Here is a 22,008-nt window from a genome sequence, read left to right as displayed (position 1 = left end):
TCGAAACCTGGTTGTATAATAGATTCAGCATTACATCTAATCCATCTGTCTACCCAGGTCTTTAGCTTCACCTTGAATGAGTTTGATATTCTTCACGTTTGACCGATTTGTATCTGAAATATAAGGAACCATGGTAAATAACAATAATAATGGGGTGCACAATCAAAACGCCAATGGCCAAATGAACCAAAATGTGACTAATGGTGTCCAAAACTCGTCTTTAGCTGGCACACAACAACAACGCGCTCAACAACAAAACTCGCAACAACAACCACAGAATTTGCAACATATCCCACCTCAACAGTTGGCTCAACTTGTGCAGGCAATGAAAAACGATTTTGAGATCGCCAAGAACGCTACTGATGAACAAGTTAAGCAGCATCATTTAAATCGAGCCGAGAATATACGAAGAGTATTGGCGAAATATCAAGCTCAAAGAAACCGTTTGCAGCAACAGCAACAACAACAACGACAAATGAATTCGCAACTGCCTCAACTAGCTAATCCGGGATTGCAACAGCAGACTTCAATGACTGGACAGTCGAACCATATACCACAGCAGAATGTCAACAACAACAGCAATACTAATAATAATAACTTCAACCAGTTTCAAAACATGGCTCAAAATCTGCCTGCGATGAACCATTCACCTGCAATGACCAATCAATCGCCTATGTTGTCAGCTGACGGCATTCCTGCCGCAACTTCTTCAGCACCTAAAAGTCGCCAGTCTCAAGTTTCAATAGCTGGCAAAGATAAACACGCAGTGGAAGAGCTTAGTAAGCAAAGGCTACAACAGAACCTGCAGCAACAACAGTTTCCTCAACAGATGGGTCAGAAACAAGGTCAGAACTTTAGTGCCCCCAATCTGCACCAGTATCGAAATATGTTGGGAAGCATGAGTTCGACCAACTCAAGTGGGGCAGGAAGTGGTACTGCTGGCTCTATAAATCTTCCATCTAATACTATATCGATGGAAAAATTCAATCAGATTCGACAGAAGTTGACGGAGATTCAAAGGAAAATACAGCTTTTAGAACAAAGTAAAAGGGCCGGCAACGCTACGCCGGAGCAAATCTCCATCATTGACAGGGAATTAGTTGAATATAAAACTAAATTTCAACAGTTTCAGAAAATTGGTATTTATATGAGGAACCAGTTAGTAGAACAGGCCAAGCAACAACAACAGCAGAAGCAACAAAACCATCAAGTAACACCAGGTCAATTGCCACAACAGCAGCAACAACAACAACAACCACCACCACCCCAGCAACCACACCCACAGAATCCCCAACCTCAATCATCACCTCAAATGGCGCAATCTCAGCAGCACAACCAATTCCAACAAGGCAACAATCAACAATTCTCTCCACACATGTCTCCACAACAACGCAATAGTTTCCAAGGTTCTCCACCACCTATACAACAGCAACAACAGCAACAACAGCGACAACAACTATTAGCGCAACATCAAAGAAACATAGCTACTGGTCAACAAGCTGTTCCTGCGCAATTAGCAGCAACGAATATGAATGGAGCTTTAACGAACCAACCACTTGCACACCAATCGAAACAGCCTTCGCAAGCAGGAACTCCTTCGTTCCCCAGTGCACTTCCAACTCCATCGCAGCAAATTCAACAACAAGTACCCATTCAAAATCAAAGAGCACCTAGTCGACAAGCGTCAGCCACGCCTCAAACTCAAGCACATCTGGCGCAGCAGCGCGCAAGCAGACAAGGGTCTGCCTCTTCAGAGAAGAAGCCACTAAGTACTGGTGCTTTACCCACCGCATCGGGAACACCCAATGGATCTGCTGCCAAATCGGGGTCACCAGGTGCTGAAGGTCGCTCAACTCCACAAAGACCTAAATCAGCTATGGCATTGAATCTTGCGGGAATAACAAAGCCTAGTGTTCCTTCAATTCCAATTTCAAGCTCAGTTGATATAAAACCACCTACGGTAGTAACCTTCAACCCAGTTACAGACACAAGACCCACTTTAACTGGAGGCGGTGCTAATTCATTGAGTATGTTGTGGGACTCTCCTGCCATCACCAAATTGCCCACATTTGATTTAGAAGGTGGCGAATCTACAACTGAATCAGGTAGAGTTTTAAACAAGAGGAAGTTACAGGATATTGTTGGCACTGTTGGAGTCGACGAAGGTGATGGTAGGACCACGATAGATGGTAATGTAGAAGAGTTGTTGTTAGATTTGGCAGATGAGTTTATTTATTCGGTGACCAGTTTTGCTTGTCGGTTGGCTAAGCACAGAAAAGTTGATTCTATTGATGCGAAGGACGTGCAGTTACATTTGGACCAAAATTGGAATATCAAGATTCCAGGTTATGCCATGGACGAGATCAGAAGTACTAGGAAGTACCAGCCTAGTACTTCATATAATCAGAAAATCCAGGGGATTGAAATCTCCAAAGCTGTCAATGGCGATATTTAAAAACTGGTGTTTGTGTATTAATAATGATGGTTTATACACCTCTCTATCATATCTAGTTTGTTTTTTTTTTTTTTCCTTTTTTTATTTACGTATATATATTACTTAGACGTCAAAAATAATATAGCACTTCCAAATGCAAATCTATCACTTGTCAGCCTCGTTTGCCTCTTTGTTTCGCTTTCGTATTTGTTTAGCCCAGGCCCTGTGGTCTTTGTCATAAACGCCATCGGCAACTCCCTTCAAAAAACCTTGCGTATCATCCAATAACTGCCATGGAGTTTTCCTTTCAGCGTCATTCTTAATCAAGCAGGAGTCGATAAACTCACAGAGCAACGCATCATAAGGTGATTTCGTAAGTGGATTGATTTTGTGTTTCAAGCTTGGGGGAGTTTCATTAACTATCCGTTGCAAAAGATCCAATATACCTTCTGGACCCCTATACGAATTGCCACTGTTGTTGCTTTTCAAACTATTGTAGGCACTATTTCCATTTTCATCATCATCATCATCATTATCATCATCAGACCACACGGGTGCGCCACTAGCCAACTCAATCAACATTAGCCCCATGGACCACACATCAGACTTGACGCCGTAATTCAATCCTTGAATTCTTTCAGGAGACATGTACATTGACGTACCCACAAATGTGTCAGCCATTGCTAGAGAATTGGTGAGTTCTCGAGAGACTCCAAAATCACACAATTTAAATTCACCACGATGTGTCATCAATACATTATTTGGCTTGATATCACGATGAATAATTTTATGTTTATCATAAAGATACGATAATCCCGATAAAATGGCAAAAGATAATTTTTTCAAAACGTAAAGTGGGAACTGATGATTATCACATAATGGTAAAATTTTATCCAAGGAACCACAATTGCAATACTCCATACAAATCACAATGGTATTGTTACTGTTCAAAAATGCGCCATAAAACTCAATAATATAAGGAGATTGACATTCATGAAGTATTCGTAGCTCTCTAATGATTTGTGTTTGGATAATGCTTTTCAGGTCAACATGAATAATCTTTTTGGCCATAGTTTTCTGCGTCGGTATATGCAACACTTTGGAAACAGAGCCTGAATTACCCAGTCCTAGTTGTTTTAAAGTTAGCAAGTCCTTGTTACGTAATTTGAGCTTGCTGGTGGTTGCGATTGGTGATTGAGTTTCGCTTACTTTATCAACCAACTGAATTCTCGATTCCACTTGTTGACCAGAAGCTTTTGTTGGCGAAATGGATGAAATAACAGTTTGACGTTTGCGTGTTGTTGATGCATCATTTGGTGTTGATTTGCTGCGCTGGGAGACCGGTCGATTTACTTCAAGATGTGACATTTGATTAATGAGCAATTCAGTAGACGTTTGTGATTCGGGATCAACATTTTTATTACTTTCGTTGAAGTCGTAGTTGGCAAGTCCAGCACTATTTGGTCGACTAAGTGTTTGTGTTACAACAATATTCAGTGAGGACTTGCTTGAGTCTGCCATTATTGCTGGTGCAGTTGCTTGTTGCGCCATAGAAGGGCGTTCTTGTGATGACAGTGCAGAGCTCTGTAGGTTAAGAATTGGTGCTGGCCTCTGCCTCCTTTTCATTGATGTAGGCTCTCTAATCAAATGCAGATCATCGTGACTAATATCGGCCTGTGATTTGGGCGAAGATAGTGACAAATGTTTGAAGTTTTTTCTATTTAGCGTTTTCTTCTCCATTATCTCTGCGTCATCGGTAGTAGCATACTGTGAAGACGACATAGTTTCAGTTGGTGTGGTTACGGATGCAGTGTTTGCGTAAAGAGTGGTTTCGCTTTTGTTGTCGTCAGTCGTTGAAGTCGTTGGTGAGTTTTGATCCTTTAACAGCGAAGAATCTATATTCACTTAAAAAGCAAACGCCTGAAGAGCTGAATCTGCGGGAGATGATGGAAGGAGGACTGTGCTATATCAGCTATCGTAGGTTGACAAAACTTCTCTGGTGGAAGTATCTCTCCTATTCAACTGAAGGTTTTGTTTTCTTTGTATATGAATGTAATTTTTTTTTTTTTTTTTTTTTCAGGTGTCTGTTTCTGTCTGTTTAATGTTGCTAAATTTAGGATCAATTTTTGTTTTTTTATTGTTTTTATTGTTTTTGAATCTCATTGTTTTTTTTTTTTTTTCCTGTTGTCGTAGTTTGAATTAAGGTAGCAGCGGATAACGACATATAACCGTGATTTATTTTGTAGCAAACTTGTTTGACCGTTAAACGACAATGGCATCAACTGTGTAAATGTACCAGGGCAAGGGGGGGTATTACAATACCATATCAAGGCTTTGAATAATCTGGATAGAGACTCCAAGGGCACTTGAGTCGACGCGATAACAAATGCCACCTGCATATTTTTTAGATTGATGCGCAAACTTGCATTCTGAAATGTATGAGATTAGTGAAATTGGGGGAATGTACGTCTCGATCTTTAAAAGGAGGTGTTAGGTTGGTACCTGCTTCGTCAAACTACAGCAGTATCGGATTTTAGTAAAATATCACGTGAATTAGTTTTGTTGGTGACAATTTTGTTGCGAATTTGTGTATCAACTTACTCACATCAGCAATTACCAACTGGTGAAGTGAAGAAGAAAAAGACCGTTGCTTGGTTAAACTTCACGGAATTGAATGACATTGGAAAAGGTACTCGTGTTGTTAACGCGACATAAATTTTCAAGACTCAATTGGAGTAAATGTCAATGTATTTGTAATATGCGTTGGAAATTGTGGCATTGGGTGCTACCACAATTGCTTCCGGTACTCTCCAAGAGCAAATTTGATAGAACAGTTTGTGTTCATATGGTTCAAAACGTTTGCAGTTTCTCTAAATTCCTATCTGCCTTATGTACTCCCGCTTAATCAAAAAAATATAAAATTAAACGAAAAGAATTTCACAGCTTGAGATTTTGTAACTCCACTGATTGTACCTCTTCAAATATCACATGTAGAAGCAGTTTTAACATTGTCAATTTGACCATATGCAAGATAAAAATAGTCTCGTTTGTGTGAATTGGTGCAAGCGTCAAACTTAAATACCAAGATACTATCTACGCTGGATTCTAAAATCAATCGGTTGGAATTGACGCCAGGTCCATGGATTTGTCCCAACACATGCACCGAAGGTCTTCCTTCTGATATGACAACGACACCATCGAGAACAATGTTGAAAGAGTTAAATCATATAGATTTAAAGAATCATAGAATCACAAACCTGGTTCTTTGAGTGGATGAAAGGAAGAGTGTTTCTTTTGTGCAATATCCTAATGATGTAGAATTTGTAGCTATAGTCATATAAATTGTTACTTTGACAAAGTTTTGAAGATTGCGTTTATTTTAAGAAAATGTGCATTAAATCCGCAAGAGGAAACAATCAGCTCTACTTTTTTTTCTTGTGCGTGTGATAATTTTTTTTTTTTTTTTTTTTTTTTAAGTCCGGGTCCAGCTATTATTGTGATTGACATTTCATAAGCTATTGTTTGCATTTGTTTAGTGTAGTTTCTATTGTTGTAGAAAGGGATTGCTTGTTTCGTTCTAGAAGTGTCATAAGTAAGGGGGAGACAGTTCTCCGTGTGCTCGCTTCCTTTCACTTTTACTTTTTTTTTTTTCACATGCATTTTCCATTGCTTTAGTTTATCTTTAAAAGGCGCTAAGCATTTTGATTACACTTTTTGCCGTGCTTTCTCTTCTTGTTAAATTTTTAAGTTGCGTCCGGCTCTAATGGAATGGTTACATATTTAAACTTTTAGAAATACAAAAAAAAGAAAAAAATAAAAAACAAAGAAAGGATCTCATTTGTAAGAGGGGTTCATAGGCTCACAACCATAAAACCAAAACTTAAAAACGTTTAGACGAAAGCAAGAAATGGAAGAAGATAAAAGCTTATAGGATGATTGTATCCACAGTTTTGTCAATGTAGTAGGCGAAGTTGTTGACAGGCGGGTCTGTCTGTCACAATTTTGACGCCAGGAAGAACAATACCACGCTCTGCTCTATTTGTTTGTTAAGTTAGATTTTAAGCTTGCTGAGAGAATGCATTGTTAAGAAAAATCAGTTGATTGTTGGGCTTTGCTCTACATATGGTTATAGGCTATTTATTTGTTCTTTTAACTTCGCTTGCATTAAGTCCATTGCATAACCGTTTCGTTCCAAAAATAAAAATAAAAAGTGAAAAAAAAAAAAAATAAAACATATTATTATTAACCACTATTTCCGACGACACAAAACCACATGTGGCCAACCCCTAATTGTTCTAAAAAATAATTAACAAGCCCATAATAGACATTTGTTTACCTGGTCAGAGACAATGAGCCTGAAAAAAGGACAATAAAAGTAAAACAAAGAAGTAAGAAAGGCTGAAGAGATTAGCATATGACATTTTGAGAAAGCACTGTGTTCTATAGCGATTGCAACATAGTTACATTAAAAAAGAGCAATTCAATAAAATGTCTCCTTTCGTAAATGGTTCTCTAAGAAATGAACTATACAAAAATAATTAATCGACCTGACAGAAACAGCTATCTATTCGCTTTTAAGAAGTTTCAGCTTCATCTAAGCACGCCTCTCCAAGTACTGGTTGCTTGTAGAACCATAGTGTTCTTGACCTTGGTTTAGTAAGTTTTGATTCTGACTCTGACTTTGTTGCTGATGGTTTTGATCTTGATTTTGACTTTGTGTAGTTACAGGTTGCGATTGGGCACCTTGGTTGGATATGGTAGGCAAAGATGACTGAAATTGACCTGAATATGGTGGCTGTAAGTGCGTAATTGGTTGTGTATTTGAACCAAAATGTTGAGGTAGGAATGCAGTTTGCATATATGGAACTGGTGGCTGAGATGAAAATGGTAGCTGAAAATTTGGGTTGTTGTTACTGTTCTGACTGCTGTACTGTGGGTAAGGTGTGTAATGTTGACTAGCATATGATTGCAACGATGCAGGCTGTGAAGCACCACCACCTTGGCTCGTTCTTGATTGATCTCTTTGACCATAATGTTTCTTTTTAGCCCTACAGTCAGCACATACTTTAAAGTTGCCATCATTTTCAGGAGTCAATGTCTTAGTACAACGATTGCAAGATCCCATCTGCTCCAAATTATACCGTCTTATTTTATCCCTTCCTCGACACTTGTTACAAACCCTAAAGGAATTTTGCTTTGGTGAACTATTATCGTAGTCCTCAACGCTACTTGATTCATCCAACAACACTTCATCGGGTATATTTTCAGTACTCAATGAGCTAGCACAATGTATACACCTACCTTGAGAAACCCGGCTAGCTTTCCTTACACGTAAGTTCACCCGACAATTTTGACACAACACAAATCTTTGCTCGTTAAAAGGAATTTCCGTTGCACACCGACGACAAAACCCCTTTTTGTCCTTGGTCTTTAATTGCCATCTTCTAGATCTCTGGCGTTGAAGTTCACGACAATGAAGACACAATTTGAACACTTTTGACTTACCACGGTTTGTGTTGCCATCATTCTCATCTGGCACAGTGATTACTTGAACAAAATCCTTTTTGCATCTTGTACATTGTGAAACGATTGATCTTTGGTTGGCACTAAGGGGCCCAATCTCAAGTGGAGTAGTGGACGTTGTGGTGGATCCTCTACTGGAAGACACCCGTGTGGTGGGTGCACTATAAGCATGTGCGTTGATGGAGCCTGCTTTCGAGCCCTCATATTCGAAACTTTGCCGGCCTGACTCATACGTACCACCATGATGATGTTGATGCATGGATGTTACAGAGGATCCAGAACCTTTATCATAGTTGTAGCTCAATAAATTTCCATGACCATCATCAAGCTTAGAATCAAAGGAGTGACGACCTCTCAGCTGTGACAAGTTTTGACTGAATTGTGCAAAATGTGGTGGTTGAGCAGTGGTAGTGTATGGACTTTGAATTGAAAATTGTTGTTGGTACGTGTTGGGCACATAGTTTGGAGTTTGCAATGGTACCAAGTGTGTTTGTCCCAGTGTCATAGGAATTGAAAGTGGTGGTGGCGGTTGTGGTATTTGTTGTTGGCGTGGTTGCAAATCATATTGTGAATTGGAATAATTTTGTGGCTGCAAATATTGATGCTGTGGAAGAACTGGGTTCAATGGCAACTGTGGTTGAAACCTTCCAAACTCGGTGTGTTGAAATGGTTGATTTTGTTGATGCTGAGTTTCTTGTTGCAGGATAAACAGTGGTCTTTTCTCATTTTGTTGATTTTGTGTATGCAGCAGTTGTGTTAGATTCTGAGACGAGTTGTTGTCATCAGTGGACGCTTGTTGGGTATGCTCGGCAGTTCCAGTGTCATTCGAATGCAAATTGGACTCCGTATACGGGGGATCCATGGCAAAAAGTTTTAATTGCGGAGGAAAATTTTGAGCTGCGGTCGTCAACGTGAATCGTGGTTTTTTGGGAAATCAAATGGGGAAAATCAATCAAGGAAAATTAAGAGTGTAAGCGCCAGGAGCAAACGTTAAGGAAAAGCCTATCGTTTCACTCAAAGTGACAATTGCTGTAGTAGCTGTAAACACTGTTGGTTGAACCGGTAGTCCTGACCACCTTTGAATGTGCTTCTATGATTTATTTAGAATTAGTATTCCTTGCTTGAAGGAACTTAGTGATGTTTGGAATAGGTTTGAAAAACTCTAATTGACTTAGGTGAGTAATCTGTTTAAATTTTGTTAATTTAAGGTCGAAATGCAAGTGGTTTATATATGAAATGTTCTGCCATAATGGTTTTAGATCTGTGTATAAGGAATTAAAGCATAAGGCATAAGAAAGAATGTTTTTTTTATTTTTGTTTTGTGGTTGCATCTGCAGAACCGCTTATTAGATTTAAAATAAAAGTTTAAAATTTTTTTCTTTTTTTCTTTTTTTTTTTTAACTCATTTGGCATAAATTTCTATTTCTTCTTCCTATTGTTCTTTTCCCACACAGTAGCAAAATTCCCAATACTATAAAGCTTAAAGCCTAAACAATGACCTATAATTAACTTTTCTCTTTTGTAACCCTCATTTTTTTTTTTTTTGTTGAGTTCAACGGCACGAATTTGAGAAAGTTGACGAGCAATTATAACCAACAGCACTTGTGTACAATTTAATTCGTTTAGCTGGGTTTGGAGGGGTAGCCCGTCTACGGCTTTAAGGTGCATGTTGCTGAACCATCTATACCAGATACGCCGTAGATCTTGAACTAACAAACCGTTTTGTGGACGGCAATAAAAAAAAAAAAGAAATAGCCTCAGCTTGGCACATTTTCAAGTTCTTACTATAACTAGCTCGTATTCTAAACACACAAACAGAAAAAGAGACTTAAAAGGGTCACTAAAAAGCTAATAGGAGACGACATATTGCGTTGATTCCGACAGATCGGTTAAAGTATGTAGATTCCTGTGCATCCGACGTTGCAGTACGTAAACATTTGACGCGCTTGAGTAGATCACAGCGCTCTGTCTCATAGATTTTTATGAACCTTTCTCAGCATTCTCAAGCAGCGTCCAGAATCATAAGTTTTGTCCATTGTGTAGAAGAGTATTTTGTCGAATGATTGAATATGCTCTTGCTCTTTTGTGGCGATAAAGTCGCATATGTCAATATGTTGTAGGTGGGGTTCGCCTAATAAAAATGACTGAAATGACGCATGCAAGGAAGAAAAAAAAAAAAAAAAGAGACATACATTCCCAAAAGGTAGTGTCTTTTTGCTCAACAAAACAGAATTCGTATTTAGGATAATGCAGATACAAATTTGAATTAGTTTTACTACTATGGCTTCCCCCCCATGTGCAGAATTCTGCAGGCCAAGCAACTGGCCAATGCATCTCGTCTAAAACTCCACAGTTTCTTCGCCAAAAGGAAAATAAAGCAAAGTCCAAACTCCTTTTTAACCCTCTCTCTCCCACATCTCCCCTCTCCCCTCTCCCCTCTTCTGCTAAACCAATCAGAACACAATAAGTTGCTATTTGTGCGATGCTGGAAGCAAGTAACCACAGAAAAACAATATAATGTGTGGTTGTATTATGCCTAGCGTGTTAAAATGTTCTCTTGATTGTTTTCAGGCGTTAAAAATCGCGGCCATTGTTCTCAACACCGATCACCAGTTTTTTTTTTTTTCAGGTTAATTGTACACAAATGAAGGACAGTATACTTAGACTCTTTGTGGTTGAGCATACTACAAAAGGTTGAGCTGTGTCGCTATCGTCAAAGAAAACCAGCCTCTAGTCGATATTTCTAGGCGTCAATTGAGGCTGCTAGCTGCACACAGATCCCCTCGTCAAAAAACAAAAAAAAAAAAATTCAAAGTTTAGTTTGATTTGCGTATCTTCACGTGCGCGTAGTTTAGATCTCTACTTGTTTCTTTTCTCTCTTTTTTTTTGGAATTTCTTTTGATTTACAGAGTCAAGATGTATCGTCCAAATAGACTCTGTTGGCTACACTAAAATATAGAGTCATATTTAGCACACTGGATAAAACACAGTGCGTCCGAAGGAGGAAAAACTATGGCCACTATTGTCTTTTGATTGCAAAGATAACAACATTAAATGTCGTGCAAAGTGTACGAAAAAAAAACCTTTTGGTTATGAACTCCTTCAAACTCTAACCGTCATATAACCTAGTAGAGATCAAGTGTAGAAGCACATTAGTCATACCTAGCAATACTATTACTAAAAAGAAGCTGTAATTGTGATACTTTTAGCAATCGTGTGTAAGGGTGGGGGGATTTTAGTCTCTGCATGTTTCACAACCTGTTTTTGAATGAAGACTAGCTTGTTTGATTCTTTGTCAATCACAAGTAAAAGAACACAATTGCATACCGGTAAACATCGCTAAAGGGCACATGGAGGGCTTTCGTATGTTGTGGGTTGCGGAACAATGTTCTTCACAACCGGATAAACTCTTTACCAGGCCACAAATTGAATCCAAAAATAGAATAATGGGAGGGTGTGTGCATGGAACAAGAACTAAGCTTTTGTGGCGGAACCTAATACCGATTACGCACCGAACAATTTTACTCCCACAATGTGCTTTTCACATGTGTTTAGACATTTAGCGTTCCAGTTTGTCCGAATCCTGTACTTATGAACTTAAGCAAGGCAATATATTGGCTTTGTTGAAACCAAAGTAAGATTAGTTTTCTATACAAGCCTCGTCTTCGGTAAAATATTAATCCGGTTCTGTGGTTGCCAACAGATATCAGAATCACTGATTCAGGATTCGGTGATGAATACGGTAAGCAGAACATATTATATACTACTATGCTCTTCAAAAGAGGCTATATCAAAAACTGTCGTCAGATAGCAACGCAAGAAATACAATTAGTCGATCACTGCGTTTCTCCGTTGCGTTCGTTGTTTTAAACCATTGTGCATTGCATGAAACCTATAATATCAGTACTAAATCGAACAATAAGTCTATCTGCTCCACTTTTGTCTGTGACTTTTCCCCTTTCCAAATGTAACCAGTGAACATTGTACTCGTTCATTGTATCCTTGTTAACCGTTTCTGGAAAATATCATTGTATGAATCGCGTGTATATACAATAAGTTGTTATGAATGAATTATTTTTGTAACCGACATTGTGCGACAAAGACAATTTATTTTTTTAACTGTTTTTAGTTTGCAGTTAGAAAAAAAAAGAAAAAAAAGAAACAAATTAAAAGCTCATAACCGTGTAATGAGATGTTAGTAACACAAATGTAAACAAAGCAATTGCTTATTTGTAAAACAAACAGAATCCAGTCATCCTTGTGTCGTCTATGGCAAAGTCTTTTGAAGTGGCGTGATTTTTTTTTTTTGTTTTTAATTTCTTGTCATGCTTTTTTGTTACCCCAAACTGAGAAGGCTCATAACCTTTCGACTGAATACTATACTTTTTGATTGTTCCCTTTTGATAACCAAGGTTATTATTGAGGTATCGTAACCGCCCCTCACCCTCTCCCCCTCACTTCCTCAATTCCCCGTTCATTGTACAAAGAGAAAATCGGCAATGCTATATCGTGTATAGGTTGTACGGCCAATAAGGGAAATATTCTATGTTTTTTTTTTATATCTCTTTTCACGTCAACTAGGCTGTTCCATTGTTTTGAAAGCCTCTTTTTTGATTTAATCTGGGCCTGCGATATGCACCGAAAGAGTAGAGTCAATATCTGCGTTACAAAAATCTAATTTGTTTGGATTTTTCTGCATGTTCGATTTAGTGTTGACCCGTTGGATTAAAATTGAAAACCAAATTAAAAATGTTCTTTCTTCAAACATTACACAATCATTGAGAGGGGAAATTTGTTGTCTTTAAGCGTAGTTTATCCGGAAGCTTGGCTTTGTTTTTTTGGGGTCTATTCCGGAAATAGAGAAATTTTCCACTCTTCAATTAAAGGCTTGTTTTTCTGGTAATTTTGTGTATTTAAAGAACAGTGGTCTAAACTTAAATTCGAGAAAGAGATAGCTGCAAGCTGATACTAACGGTCAATAGAATTGGACTTACAGCAATTTTCTTTACTTGCGTCAAAAGAAAACCAATTTTTTCATAATTTGGTCCACACTTTCCTATTGTCTGTTACAATTTGTACCTGAATCGGACTTTTTTCTATTGTTGATGGGAAAAGTATTTTTGTTTCCGCCTTGTGAACCATCAATTTTGAAACGAAGAACAATGGCGTTTCAGCAGAATTTACAAAACTGATTGGTGGTGTTAGCTGCCGCATAGAGCAAGATACACAAAAAAAGGAAGCAATTACAGTGGTAGCTATTTCCTAAAAATGTAAAAAGTGAATAAAGTTGTAACCTTCACAAGAGACCAGAATACATTCACAAGAGAAATCGTTTCCTCGGATGTCTGATTGGAGTGAAAATTGTACAAAGCAATACAATTAACCTTTTGATTCTATTTTTAACCTTAAAGTTTTGGAATTTAAAGTTGAAAGTGAAGAAAAGAAGGAAGAAAAGTTTATAAAATTTTCTTCTCTCAAAGCTTATTTGGTTTGTGTTGTTATTAACAATACTTTTGCCTTTATGTAAAATTAGTAATATTACTAATAAGCCAAACTAATGGTCTGACAAGGGAATCTCCTCTATTGCTTTTATTCACTGAGTCATCTCTGTTGGTAAACTCCTCCTTTGCCCAACAAAAATTTGTCCAATGTTTCACAAACAATGGAGGACTGTTTACCTCTTTGTGACTACTCCTCAATTTGTTTATTGGACAATAGGTTACGAACCTATGGTTTGAAGCAATACAGCTGTGCCCCCTTTTGTTTCTGCGATACTCGTAACATTTCAGTACAAGGAGAATCAATCTTTTGATTGGTTTGCAACCAGGGCAATCAACGCGAGAAACCATCCGGTTATTGTCTACAAAAAGAGATTCTGTTCCCCTTGCATTCGAATGCGTCCCGAGCGCAATTAAATTTGTCGCGCGCGCCAACGTCTTGTGTAGGTGTTGATTTGCATGAGCTAATATCAGCTAGGCGTGTAACTACACGAACTAAATTTTGAAAATTGCTGGACTCAGCTAAGCTACATTCGGCATAGTGGGTTAAGAATGAGGCAGAGTGTTGTGTTTTTGAGCACCAAATCATATTTCCGTATGGCAGCGACCCACCTCTGTAAGCGACCTAAACCTGGCTTGAAGCACCCAAGTCAAAATTATGACATGATCATATTGAGTAAGTTTATAAGTATAGAATGACTGTTCAGGTCACTATAAAGGGGAAATGAGTACTACGCTTATATTTATGATTCTTTAGCTTTTGGGAAATTGACATTGCATCTTATTTATTTACGGTTTTTACCAAACTTGTATAGCGTTAGGATCAGGATATCAGTAGGCTTATTACTTAACCAGGCTTGCAGGAAGGCGAACCTGTTTAGATTGGAAGCGGGTTGAGTGTGAAGAGCGGGATATTTTTCTATGCAAATAGCATATCCTCTTGTTGCTATAATCTATATACAATGGCTGTCCACTGCACCGCAATGACAAATTCTCTAAACTAAATAGTTGGCTCGAATGGACAAGTCTCGACGAAAATCTTTTATCCTGCAGCAAGTTCATTCATGGAGATGTTAACGGCAATAGCATCCTTTTTAAACTTGCATTAGACACACTGAATTTATCGCACCCTAGCCCTTTCCCTTCCGATTCAAAACTTCTTCTGCATCACAGCTTGAACGACTTCACCAGCACGATAGGCTCCAATCGCTATAAGGATAATACCAGCACCTCTCACTGATCGTTGCCACCATAGGGGATTCTTAACAAGGTCTATTTTACCAGTAGTTGGATCCTTGAATTGATTGGGCGAGCTAAGCACCGTTCCGAGACCTAATCCTATTGCTGATTGGATTGCAGTGCATGGAAGACAGTATATGTATTCTTTCTCGGGTAAGTCTCTTGGTGGAGGTGGGTTAAACACTGATAGGATATTTGACATGGTAGATGACGGGAAGGAGATGTGAGAAAATGTCAGCTGGAGAGATAAAAATTGCGCGAAGTTTGGAAAGTCATTTTGCACTTGCATCCGCTTTCATCCTTCAACACTATAGAGGCATATGAATCGAATAGCATTGACGCGGTGCGTTAGTCGGGTTAAGCACAGTCCTCGCCAGACAACCTTATCCATTCGACCACTTCGCTCCTACTCACAGTACAATTACAACCAAACTTATGCCAACTACAATCCGCCTCCGAAAACCTCATTGTTCAGAAAGTTCATCTATGCAACGCTAGGCATAACAGTACTCACCGGCTATGCTTACTACATGTGGTGGCCAAAGCATACATTCCCAAGCTCAGTGGCTAAAATATTACGCAAGGGCCTCTGGGCCGAAAGCGATCGCGGTGAACATGATTATCAATTAGCATTGAAGTATTATCTTGAAGCATTGGAGCATTGTAAAGAAATTGGCATGGATCCGCTAAGTGATGAATATACTGGTGTGCAATTGAAGATTGGAGAAATGTTTGAACGATTGGGGATGATGAGTGATGCGGCATTTGTGTATAATGAAATTGCTACTTTATATCTAAGCGTGTTGACAGCAAAGCCAGTAGACCCAAAGAACCCAGCACGACTTATTAGCAGAGATTTGAGACGGCATGTGATTCAAAAGGATTTGAGAATTGCTATCAAGTTGGTTGAGTTGAACAAGAATAATCCCGCTTTGTGTAAAGCTATATTGGTTACTCATTTAATCATTGCTCAAGATGAAGTTAATAAATTGAGAGGAGCATCGGGCAAATTGAACTTGGTTACTAAAGTTGCACCTGATAGCAAGGAGGAAGAACAAGAACCAAACAAGTTTACCGCCACACTAGATAATGATACGATTTTAATCAATGACGAATCAGGGAAAGAAATCGCTGCTGTTAAAAAGACACCTGAAGTTTGGGAACCATTTACTGATGAATTTTTCAATGCCATGGATTTACTCAGTGCCATTTGCATCTCTACTGGTGACTTGGCCATGGCTTCAAAAGTGAAAATTGCCATGACGGAATCAATGCTTTTGGCGGATGTTGAACCGGGTAAGATGCTTTTATCACAATGCAACTTAGGTTCGTTGTTGTACATGCAAGCAGAAGAGTTGGAAGCACAAGAGATTTCGATGAAGAAAAAGTTTGCTGAACTTACAGGTATAGATTATTCTAAATTGGCCAATGATACTGAGTTGTACCAAGATCAAGCAGCACAAGAGATTTTAAAAGAAAAAGTACCACCCAACGATCAAGCAATATACACCAAGATTGCCCAATCACGCCGTGTTTGTATCCAATTGGCTATTAAGTCCTACGAATCAGTATTACAATTTGCCAAATCGATTCCACCAGAAATTACAAAACAGCATAATGAAATTAATGAGACGGTCGCATTAGCCACCTATGGATTGGGAGTGGTGAATCTACATTTATCAAACTATGACAAAGCAGAGCGGTTGCTACGTGAATCACGAGTTCGATCAAGATCTTGTGATTATGAGTTTCTTATACCCGAAATTGAACGTGAATTGAAGAAACTATTTGAGGAAAGGAAGCAAGTACAGCTGGGAAAGCCAGTTGACAAAGATCTGCAAAGGGCCATTGAAATGGATATTCATTTACAATAGAGGACGTTTGCTTACCTTCTTTTTAGTAATACAAGATTGGGTTCCAGTCCCGTTAAGTTTGCTTTGATTGAGCGTGATTACCGATTGTTACTACTATATTCGCGTCGATATATTAACTGGCGGAGATATGAATAACGGCCTGACATTGGATGTTGCCCTGGTAGTTCTAATTTCTTTGGCTGGTTTGTACTTCGAACAATAGAGAAGCCACCTTATGATGACTGTAGTAACTGCTCATACATTTGATTGAAATCGAGGGTCGAAGGTTTCTCCTCTGTATCTCCTGACAATAATTGTATGGTGCTATCATAATACTTTTGTCCTTTATATTGCTTCATTTCTTCAAGAAATGTCAACTGTTTCTCCTTGTCAATCGCATAATAAGTCAACACATTGAAGAACCAGTCATTCTGAGTATCTTGAATAATCAGCTTAAACACATTGAGTATGTGATCATCATCATATTTAAATATCCGCTCAATACTGATTAATTTCTCATAAATTGCAATTGGAATCGCCACATTATACTTTAAGAACTCAATTATCAAATCCCTAGCTCGCTGGAATTGTTTTAGGTAAAGCTCTAAGTCAATTAGCTTGATCAATATGTGATGGTCACCAAGGTACTTCCATCCTCGAGTGAGAACCTCTCTTGCCAGATTAAATTTTGCATAAAAAATGAAATAATCAGCAAAATGTTGCCACGATTCCCAATAGTTTGCTGCAATGTATATATATCGCCAATAATTCATCTCAATATACAGTTGAGGATACTTTTTCAATTGTAAAAAATCAAAGTATTGCAACCATGAATCCAATTGTTGTCGAGATATAAGCTTCACGTCATTGTAGTGGCGTTTAAACCGCTTTTCAAAATGGTATAACTCGTAAACTTTATACTGAATGGTAATGTATGCATCCGTAAAGGTCTTTTTCAACTGCTGAGGCAAGTTTTTAGCTTGTCGTTGTAGTTCTTTTGCAGGCACGATATACTGTAACTCCAGTTGAATCTTTGCATCATTCCCAACTCGTGCAATCAATTCAAAAAACTTTTTATAGAAATATTCATAATGATACAATGGAACCTCAAGGATTATTCTCAACAATGTATAGTATTTCCTCTTGAATTGGTTGGCTTCAGTTGCATAACTTTCAAGAAATGATAAATAAAGTGTATAAAACTCATAGCTGTAAAAATGAGCACCAATTAACTTTCTTGCTGTTTCGAAAAGGGCCAATACTTGATCAACATTGTCTGTAATGGTGTTTATTCGGAATTGCAAGTAGTTGATCCATAATTCAATACAATACTCTAGGTGTTGGAATGCATCTTCGTAAATCTTGACAGCAGCGTCGAGGTCCGTCAATTTGAATTCCCATTCAGCATATCGTATCCAATACTTGTACATAAAGGGATACTTTGCTAAAAATCTATCGTATGATGTTCGTAGTGTTTGTAATTGTGATGGTGGTGTTGATTTAGATATCCCTTTCTTGTCATTGTACTCTGCTGAAGTGATTAGTTGCTGCCATAGTTCGAAATTATCTGGATATTTTAGTAATTCTATAGATACATCTGTCCATTTCTTAGGTCGTGACATAGGAACAAGTCGAGGGGTTTAGTTGTATCCGATGTGTACCAAGTGAATCTAAATATTTATTTTTTTTTTTTTTGTTTGCATTCTGAAGAATCCATCATTTCTTCTTTCACCGACTCCAATCAATATCATGTCCGATGACGAACTATCTATAGACGCAAACATATTCGAAGAACCAGAAGGATTCTTACCACCACCACCAGAATCACACTTTGCCACTTATGACCGAAAAGTGGCCAATGCAGATCCTAAACAAATTCGGATGAAATTGGTTGGAAAATCACCTTTATGGGGCCACTTGTTGTGGAATGCCGGTATTTACACTGCTGACTACCTAGACAAACATGCTGCTGAACTTGTTAAAGGGAAGCGGGTGTTGGAGTTGGGTGCAGCTGCTGCTTTACCATCATTGGTTTGCGCAGTCAATGGTGCAAAAGAAGTTATAGCCACTGATTACCCAGACCCTGATTTAATCAACCATATTGAGTATAGTTTCAATGAATTGAAGCAGAGTGCGCCTCAGAGTTCAAATTATAGAGTGGTCGGGTATATATGGGGAAACAACGTTAGTGAACTGATTTACGGAGATGAAGCGTCAGGACAACTAAAAGAAGAGGAAAAGTTTGACTTGATTATACTATCGGACTTGGTATTTAATCACACCGAACATCACAAGTTGCTATCTGCCTGTCGTCAAGCATTGACTTCCACTGGGAAATGTCTTGTTGTATTCAGTCCTCATCGAGCACATTTACTTGATGAAGATTTAAAGTTTTTTGAAACTTGTAAAGAATACGACTTTGATGCTGAAAAGATTGATATGATCAATATGACGCCAATGTTTGTTGAAGATGAAGAAACTGCTGAGGTAAAATCAAGAGTGTATTCATTCTTTTTGATTCCAAAATGGGAATAGAGGTTTTATAGATTATAGAGAGCAAAATAAACTCATAAACTCATATCCTACAATGAAATATATCTCTTTATGTTTTATGTATTAAACTCATTGAACCCATTAAAACCAACTTATATATAAATACAACAGAATTCATCACATTGTTCTAATTTAAGCAGATTGAGCGTTCATCTTTCTTTTACCGTTGGTCAAAGTAACATTGACGAATCTTCTAGTGTACTTCAATCTCATGAAAGCTCTTCCTTGAGGTCTCTTTGGTTTGTCTTGTTTTTCAACTTTTGGAGTTTGTGACTTAACTTTACCAGCACGAGCTAATGAACCGTGAACTTTTCCCTAAAAATTAAGCTTGTTAGTATTTATTGCCAAAAATTGGATACATGTAATAGATGTCATTGGAACTAGGTATCAAAACTGAAAGGTTGAAGCTGGTGGCATTGTTGTACACTGATAAATTCTGATGATGTGGTATATCGTTGATTGTATGCTTTTGTACTGTGGCTTTGATACTTGGTCCTTTGATAAGTCCTCAAAATTTGATGGTTGATCCCTTGATGAATGTTCAAAATTGCCATTCAATTTGTTTCCCTTTATATCTCCCTCTTCCTTATTGGTTCCATCTGTATATGATCATCCCGTAGTCCTCTTGATCCATATTACATCTCAGTATCCTTGTTAGGTCTGATTCGACATACCATTTTGACGTGATTTGTTGTTTATGGATATGACTATAGCAATGTGCTGAAGCTTTTCAGTCTATAAATTTTTTTTTCTCTCTCTTTGTTCAGTGTCACACTACGTACTGTTTATTTGTGCGTGTATTCTTGCACAAAAACCTGTGTAGGTCAGTAGCCCTATGTGCACGTGAAGTAAGAAAATATTTTTTTAACTTTTGTGGAATGAAGTCTTTGGTTGCAAAAGTCAAAATGAGTAGAGAGTAACTTTGCAGTCTAATGGAGCCATGATTGTTTGTAGTACAATACTGCTGAACTTTAGAGGAGCTTCAAACAACTTCAGTTTGTCGGCACTCTTTATTCACAAGATTATACGATCCAATGCATTGTTACAATTCAGTCTGTATTCAACATCTCTATTAATAAGCTTCATCCTATACTGGGGCCACTATTTCGCCACTGCTCTCTCCAACCTCATTCCTTTCCTCCTCTTCCTCCAGAAACTCCCTCGCCTCTTTATCCTTTTTCCTCAGTTGAAATTGTTTAAACATGTAAACTGCCGAAACGACAACTCCAAACCCTGCAAGACCCATTCCCATTCTATATGCATTCCTGAAACCTAAAACAGTTGTTTCAAAACTCTTAGGCTTATCCTTTGTTGTGTAATATTCAACCAACCCGGCAAAACCCAACCCAATTGATATTGAGTAATTAACAAATGTCGATACTAACGATCCAGCTATACCTTGTTGGGTTCTTGGTAATGCTGCACTCAACAATATCACACCAGCAGGGAATGACATATCCATACCCAATGGTTGTATCAATAAGCTGACAAATTTCTGTGCCCAAAACGTTTGACCTACTGGCCTCGTTCCCATAAGGATTATTCCAGTGAGGAATGCAAGCATGGCAAGAAACATCACCACCGCTGATGGAATCTTTGCCAATAAAAATGTCACGCCGATGGCTGCGACGACACCAACTGGCGAACATGGGATATTCTGTACCGCAGCAATAATTTCTCTATCATTATCAACTACTAATGCCCATCTAAATTGATAGTATAGCCAAACGCCAAAACACGACCAACCGGCACTAATACAAGCCAAGATGAACCCTGTATCTCCTCGTAGTACTTCTGGAGGCACTAAAGGATCTTCCACTTTCTTCTCAATTAAAAAGAAAGCCCCCATGAGTAAGATTCCGACAATGAAGAGCACATACACGTAAACTTTGTCCCACCCCACAGTTGGACCTTGATTGAATGCAAAGTTGATCGATATTAACCCAGACACACCTGTTATCGACCCCCAATAGTCAAATTTCCCTGGTGAGCGAATGCCCACTTTTGCTGGTATGACAAAGAATGCCAAAATGGCACAAGATATACTAACGATGCCACATAACCAAAATGTCCATGGCCACCAAACAACTTCGGTGAACAATGCACAGAATAATGCACCCATAGTGAATCCAGAAGGAGCCACAGCCCCAAATAATGCAAAACATATGTTCTTTCGACGACCATTGGGATAGAAATTACCGATTAGTGCTTGAGAATTTGGCATCATTATTGCAGGTCCAATACCTTGTAATCCCCTCATTGTTGAAAGAAATACATCTGAAGTTGTGAATGCAGTAAATCCGCAAGCTAGGGAGAATACACCAAACCACAAGTATCCAATAATGTATAGCTTCTTGTATCCATACAAGTCACCTAATCTTCCACTGACTAAAATGAATGTACCCACAGTCAATGATATTGCTGCTGAAAACCAAGATAGTCGACCAGGATTGTTTTCCACATTGAATGCTTTACTAAGTACTCTTGCATTAATCATGGATTGAGCAAGTGCTGCTTGAGTCAACAACTGTGACATGCACATGAAGAAAATGAAAATGGCTTCTCGTAGTAGCGATATTTGTTCAAAATTAGGGACACTCATGTAGACATTGTTATGAGTTTCAATTTCGGTTACTTCTTCTTCTTCTACCTTGGTTTCCCTTGTGACATCGTCTGACATATTGAATTGTAATGTAGCGTCCACATCATATTGTTTTGCAGGATAACGTTTGCGTCTATATATGTAATTTCAAAAGTCAAAAGCATTCTCTTGGAATAAATTTCGGAACGATATCGGATCAGCCTCACATAAAGTGAAAAAAAAAATCAAAATGGAGCTGCATTAAACTTTAATTTCAGGAATTCACCATTTCCGTAATACTTAGTATCCAACATTTGCTTCTCAGTG

At 38.3% G+C, this 22,008-nt stretch overlaps 8 protein-coding genes across 8 annotated transcripts; 3 read left to right on the top strand and 5 right to left on the bottom strand. All coding sequences in view use genetic code 12, as the record gives it.

The window, feature by feature from the left end:
* Positions 1 to 130: 130 nt before the first annotated feature.
* Positions 131 to 2,455, top strand: I9W82_002558 (uncharacterized protein; the record flags this gene model as incomplete). The annotated part of the gene is made up of 1 exon (XM_067691426.1): positions 131 to 2,455. One exon carries the CDS (start codon positions 131 to 133, stop codon positions 2,453 to 2,455), a length of 2,325 nt encoding a protein of 774 aa, XP_067549793.1.
* A 144-nt stretch (positions 2,456 to 2,599) lies between these two features.
* On the bottom strand, positions 2,600 to 4,216 carry HST7 (mitogen-activated protein kinase kinase; the record flags this gene model as incomplete). The annotated part of the gene is made up of 1 exon (XM_067691425.1): positions 2,600 to 4,216. The coding sequence occupies one exon, from the start codon at positions 4,214 to 4,216 to the stop codon at positions 2,600 to 2,602; it is 1,617 nt and encodes a 538-aa protein (XP_067549792.1).
* A 2,812-nt stretch (positions 4,217 to 7,028) lies between these two features.
* On the bottom strand, positions 7,029 to 8,819 carry WOR3 (Wor3p; the record flags this gene model as incomplete). Its single annotated transcript, XM_067691424.1, has 1 exon — positions 7,029 to 8,819. The coding sequence occupies one exon, from the start codon at positions 8,817 to 8,819 to the stop codon at positions 7,029 to 7,031; it is 1,791 nt and encodes a 596-aa protein (XP_067549791.1).
* A 5,786-nt stretch (positions 8,820 to 14,605) lies between these two features.
* On the bottom strand, positions 14,606 to 14,896 carry I9W82_002555 (uncharacterized protein; the record flags this gene model as incomplete). The annotated part of the gene is made up of 1 exon (XM_067691423.1): positions 14,606 to 14,896. One exon carries the CDS (start codon positions 14,894 to 14,896, stop codon positions 14,606 to 14,608), a length of 291 nt encoding a protein of 96 aa, XP_067549790.1.
* Positions 14,897 to 15,224: 328 nt separating this feature from the next.
* I9W82_002554 (uncharacterized protein) lies at positions 15,225 to 16,568 on the top strand (the record flags this gene model as incomplete). The annotated part of the gene is made up of 1 exon (XM_067691422.1): positions 15,225 to 16,568. One exon carries the CDS (start codon positions 15,225 to 15,227, stop codon positions 16,566 to 16,568), a length of 1,344 nt encoding a protein of 447 aa, XP_067549789.1.
* A 212-nt stretch (positions 16,569 to 16,780) lies between these two features.
* PRP42 (mRNA splicing protein) lies at positions 16,781 to 18,169 on the bottom strand (the record flags this gene model as incomplete). The annotated part of the gene is made up of 1 exon (XM_067691421.1): positions 16,781 to 18,169. One exon carries the CDS (start codon positions 18,167 to 18,169, stop codon positions 16,781 to 16,783), a length of 1,389 nt encoding a protein of 462 aa, XP_067549788.1.
* A 127-nt stretch (positions 18,170 to 18,296) lies between these two features.
* I9W82_002552 (S-adenosylmethionine-dependent methyltransferase) lies at positions 18,297 to 19,082 on the top strand (the record flags this gene model as incomplete). Its single annotated transcript, XM_067691420.1, has 1 exon — positions 18,297 to 19,082. The coding sequence occupies one exon, from the start codon at positions 18,297 to 18,299 to the stop codon at positions 19,080 to 19,082; it is 786 nt and encodes a 261-aa protein (XP_067549787.1).
* A 1,105-nt stretch (positions 19,083 to 20,187) lies between these two features.
* Positions 20,188 to 21,780, bottom strand: I9W82_002551 (MFS transporter; the record flags this gene model as incomplete). Its single annotated transcript, XM_067691419.1, has 1 exon — positions 20,188 to 21,780. The coding sequence occupies one exon, from the start codon at positions 21,778 to 21,780 to the stop codon at positions 20,188 to 20,190; it is 1,593 nt and encodes a 530-aa protein (XP_067549786.1).
* Between the last annotated feature and the right edge of the window lie 228 nt (positions 21,781 to 22,008).

This window comes from Candida metapsilosis, assembly GCF_017655625.1.
Source record: "Candida metapsilosis strain BP57 chromosome Unknown scaffold2, whole genome shotgun sequence".
NCBI classification, from domain to species: Eukaryota; Fungi; Ascomycota; class Pichiomycetes; order Serinales; family Debaryomycetaceae; genus Lodderomyces; species Lodderomyces metapsilosis.
This window is presented reverse-complemented; position numbering and strand designations above follow the sequence as displayed.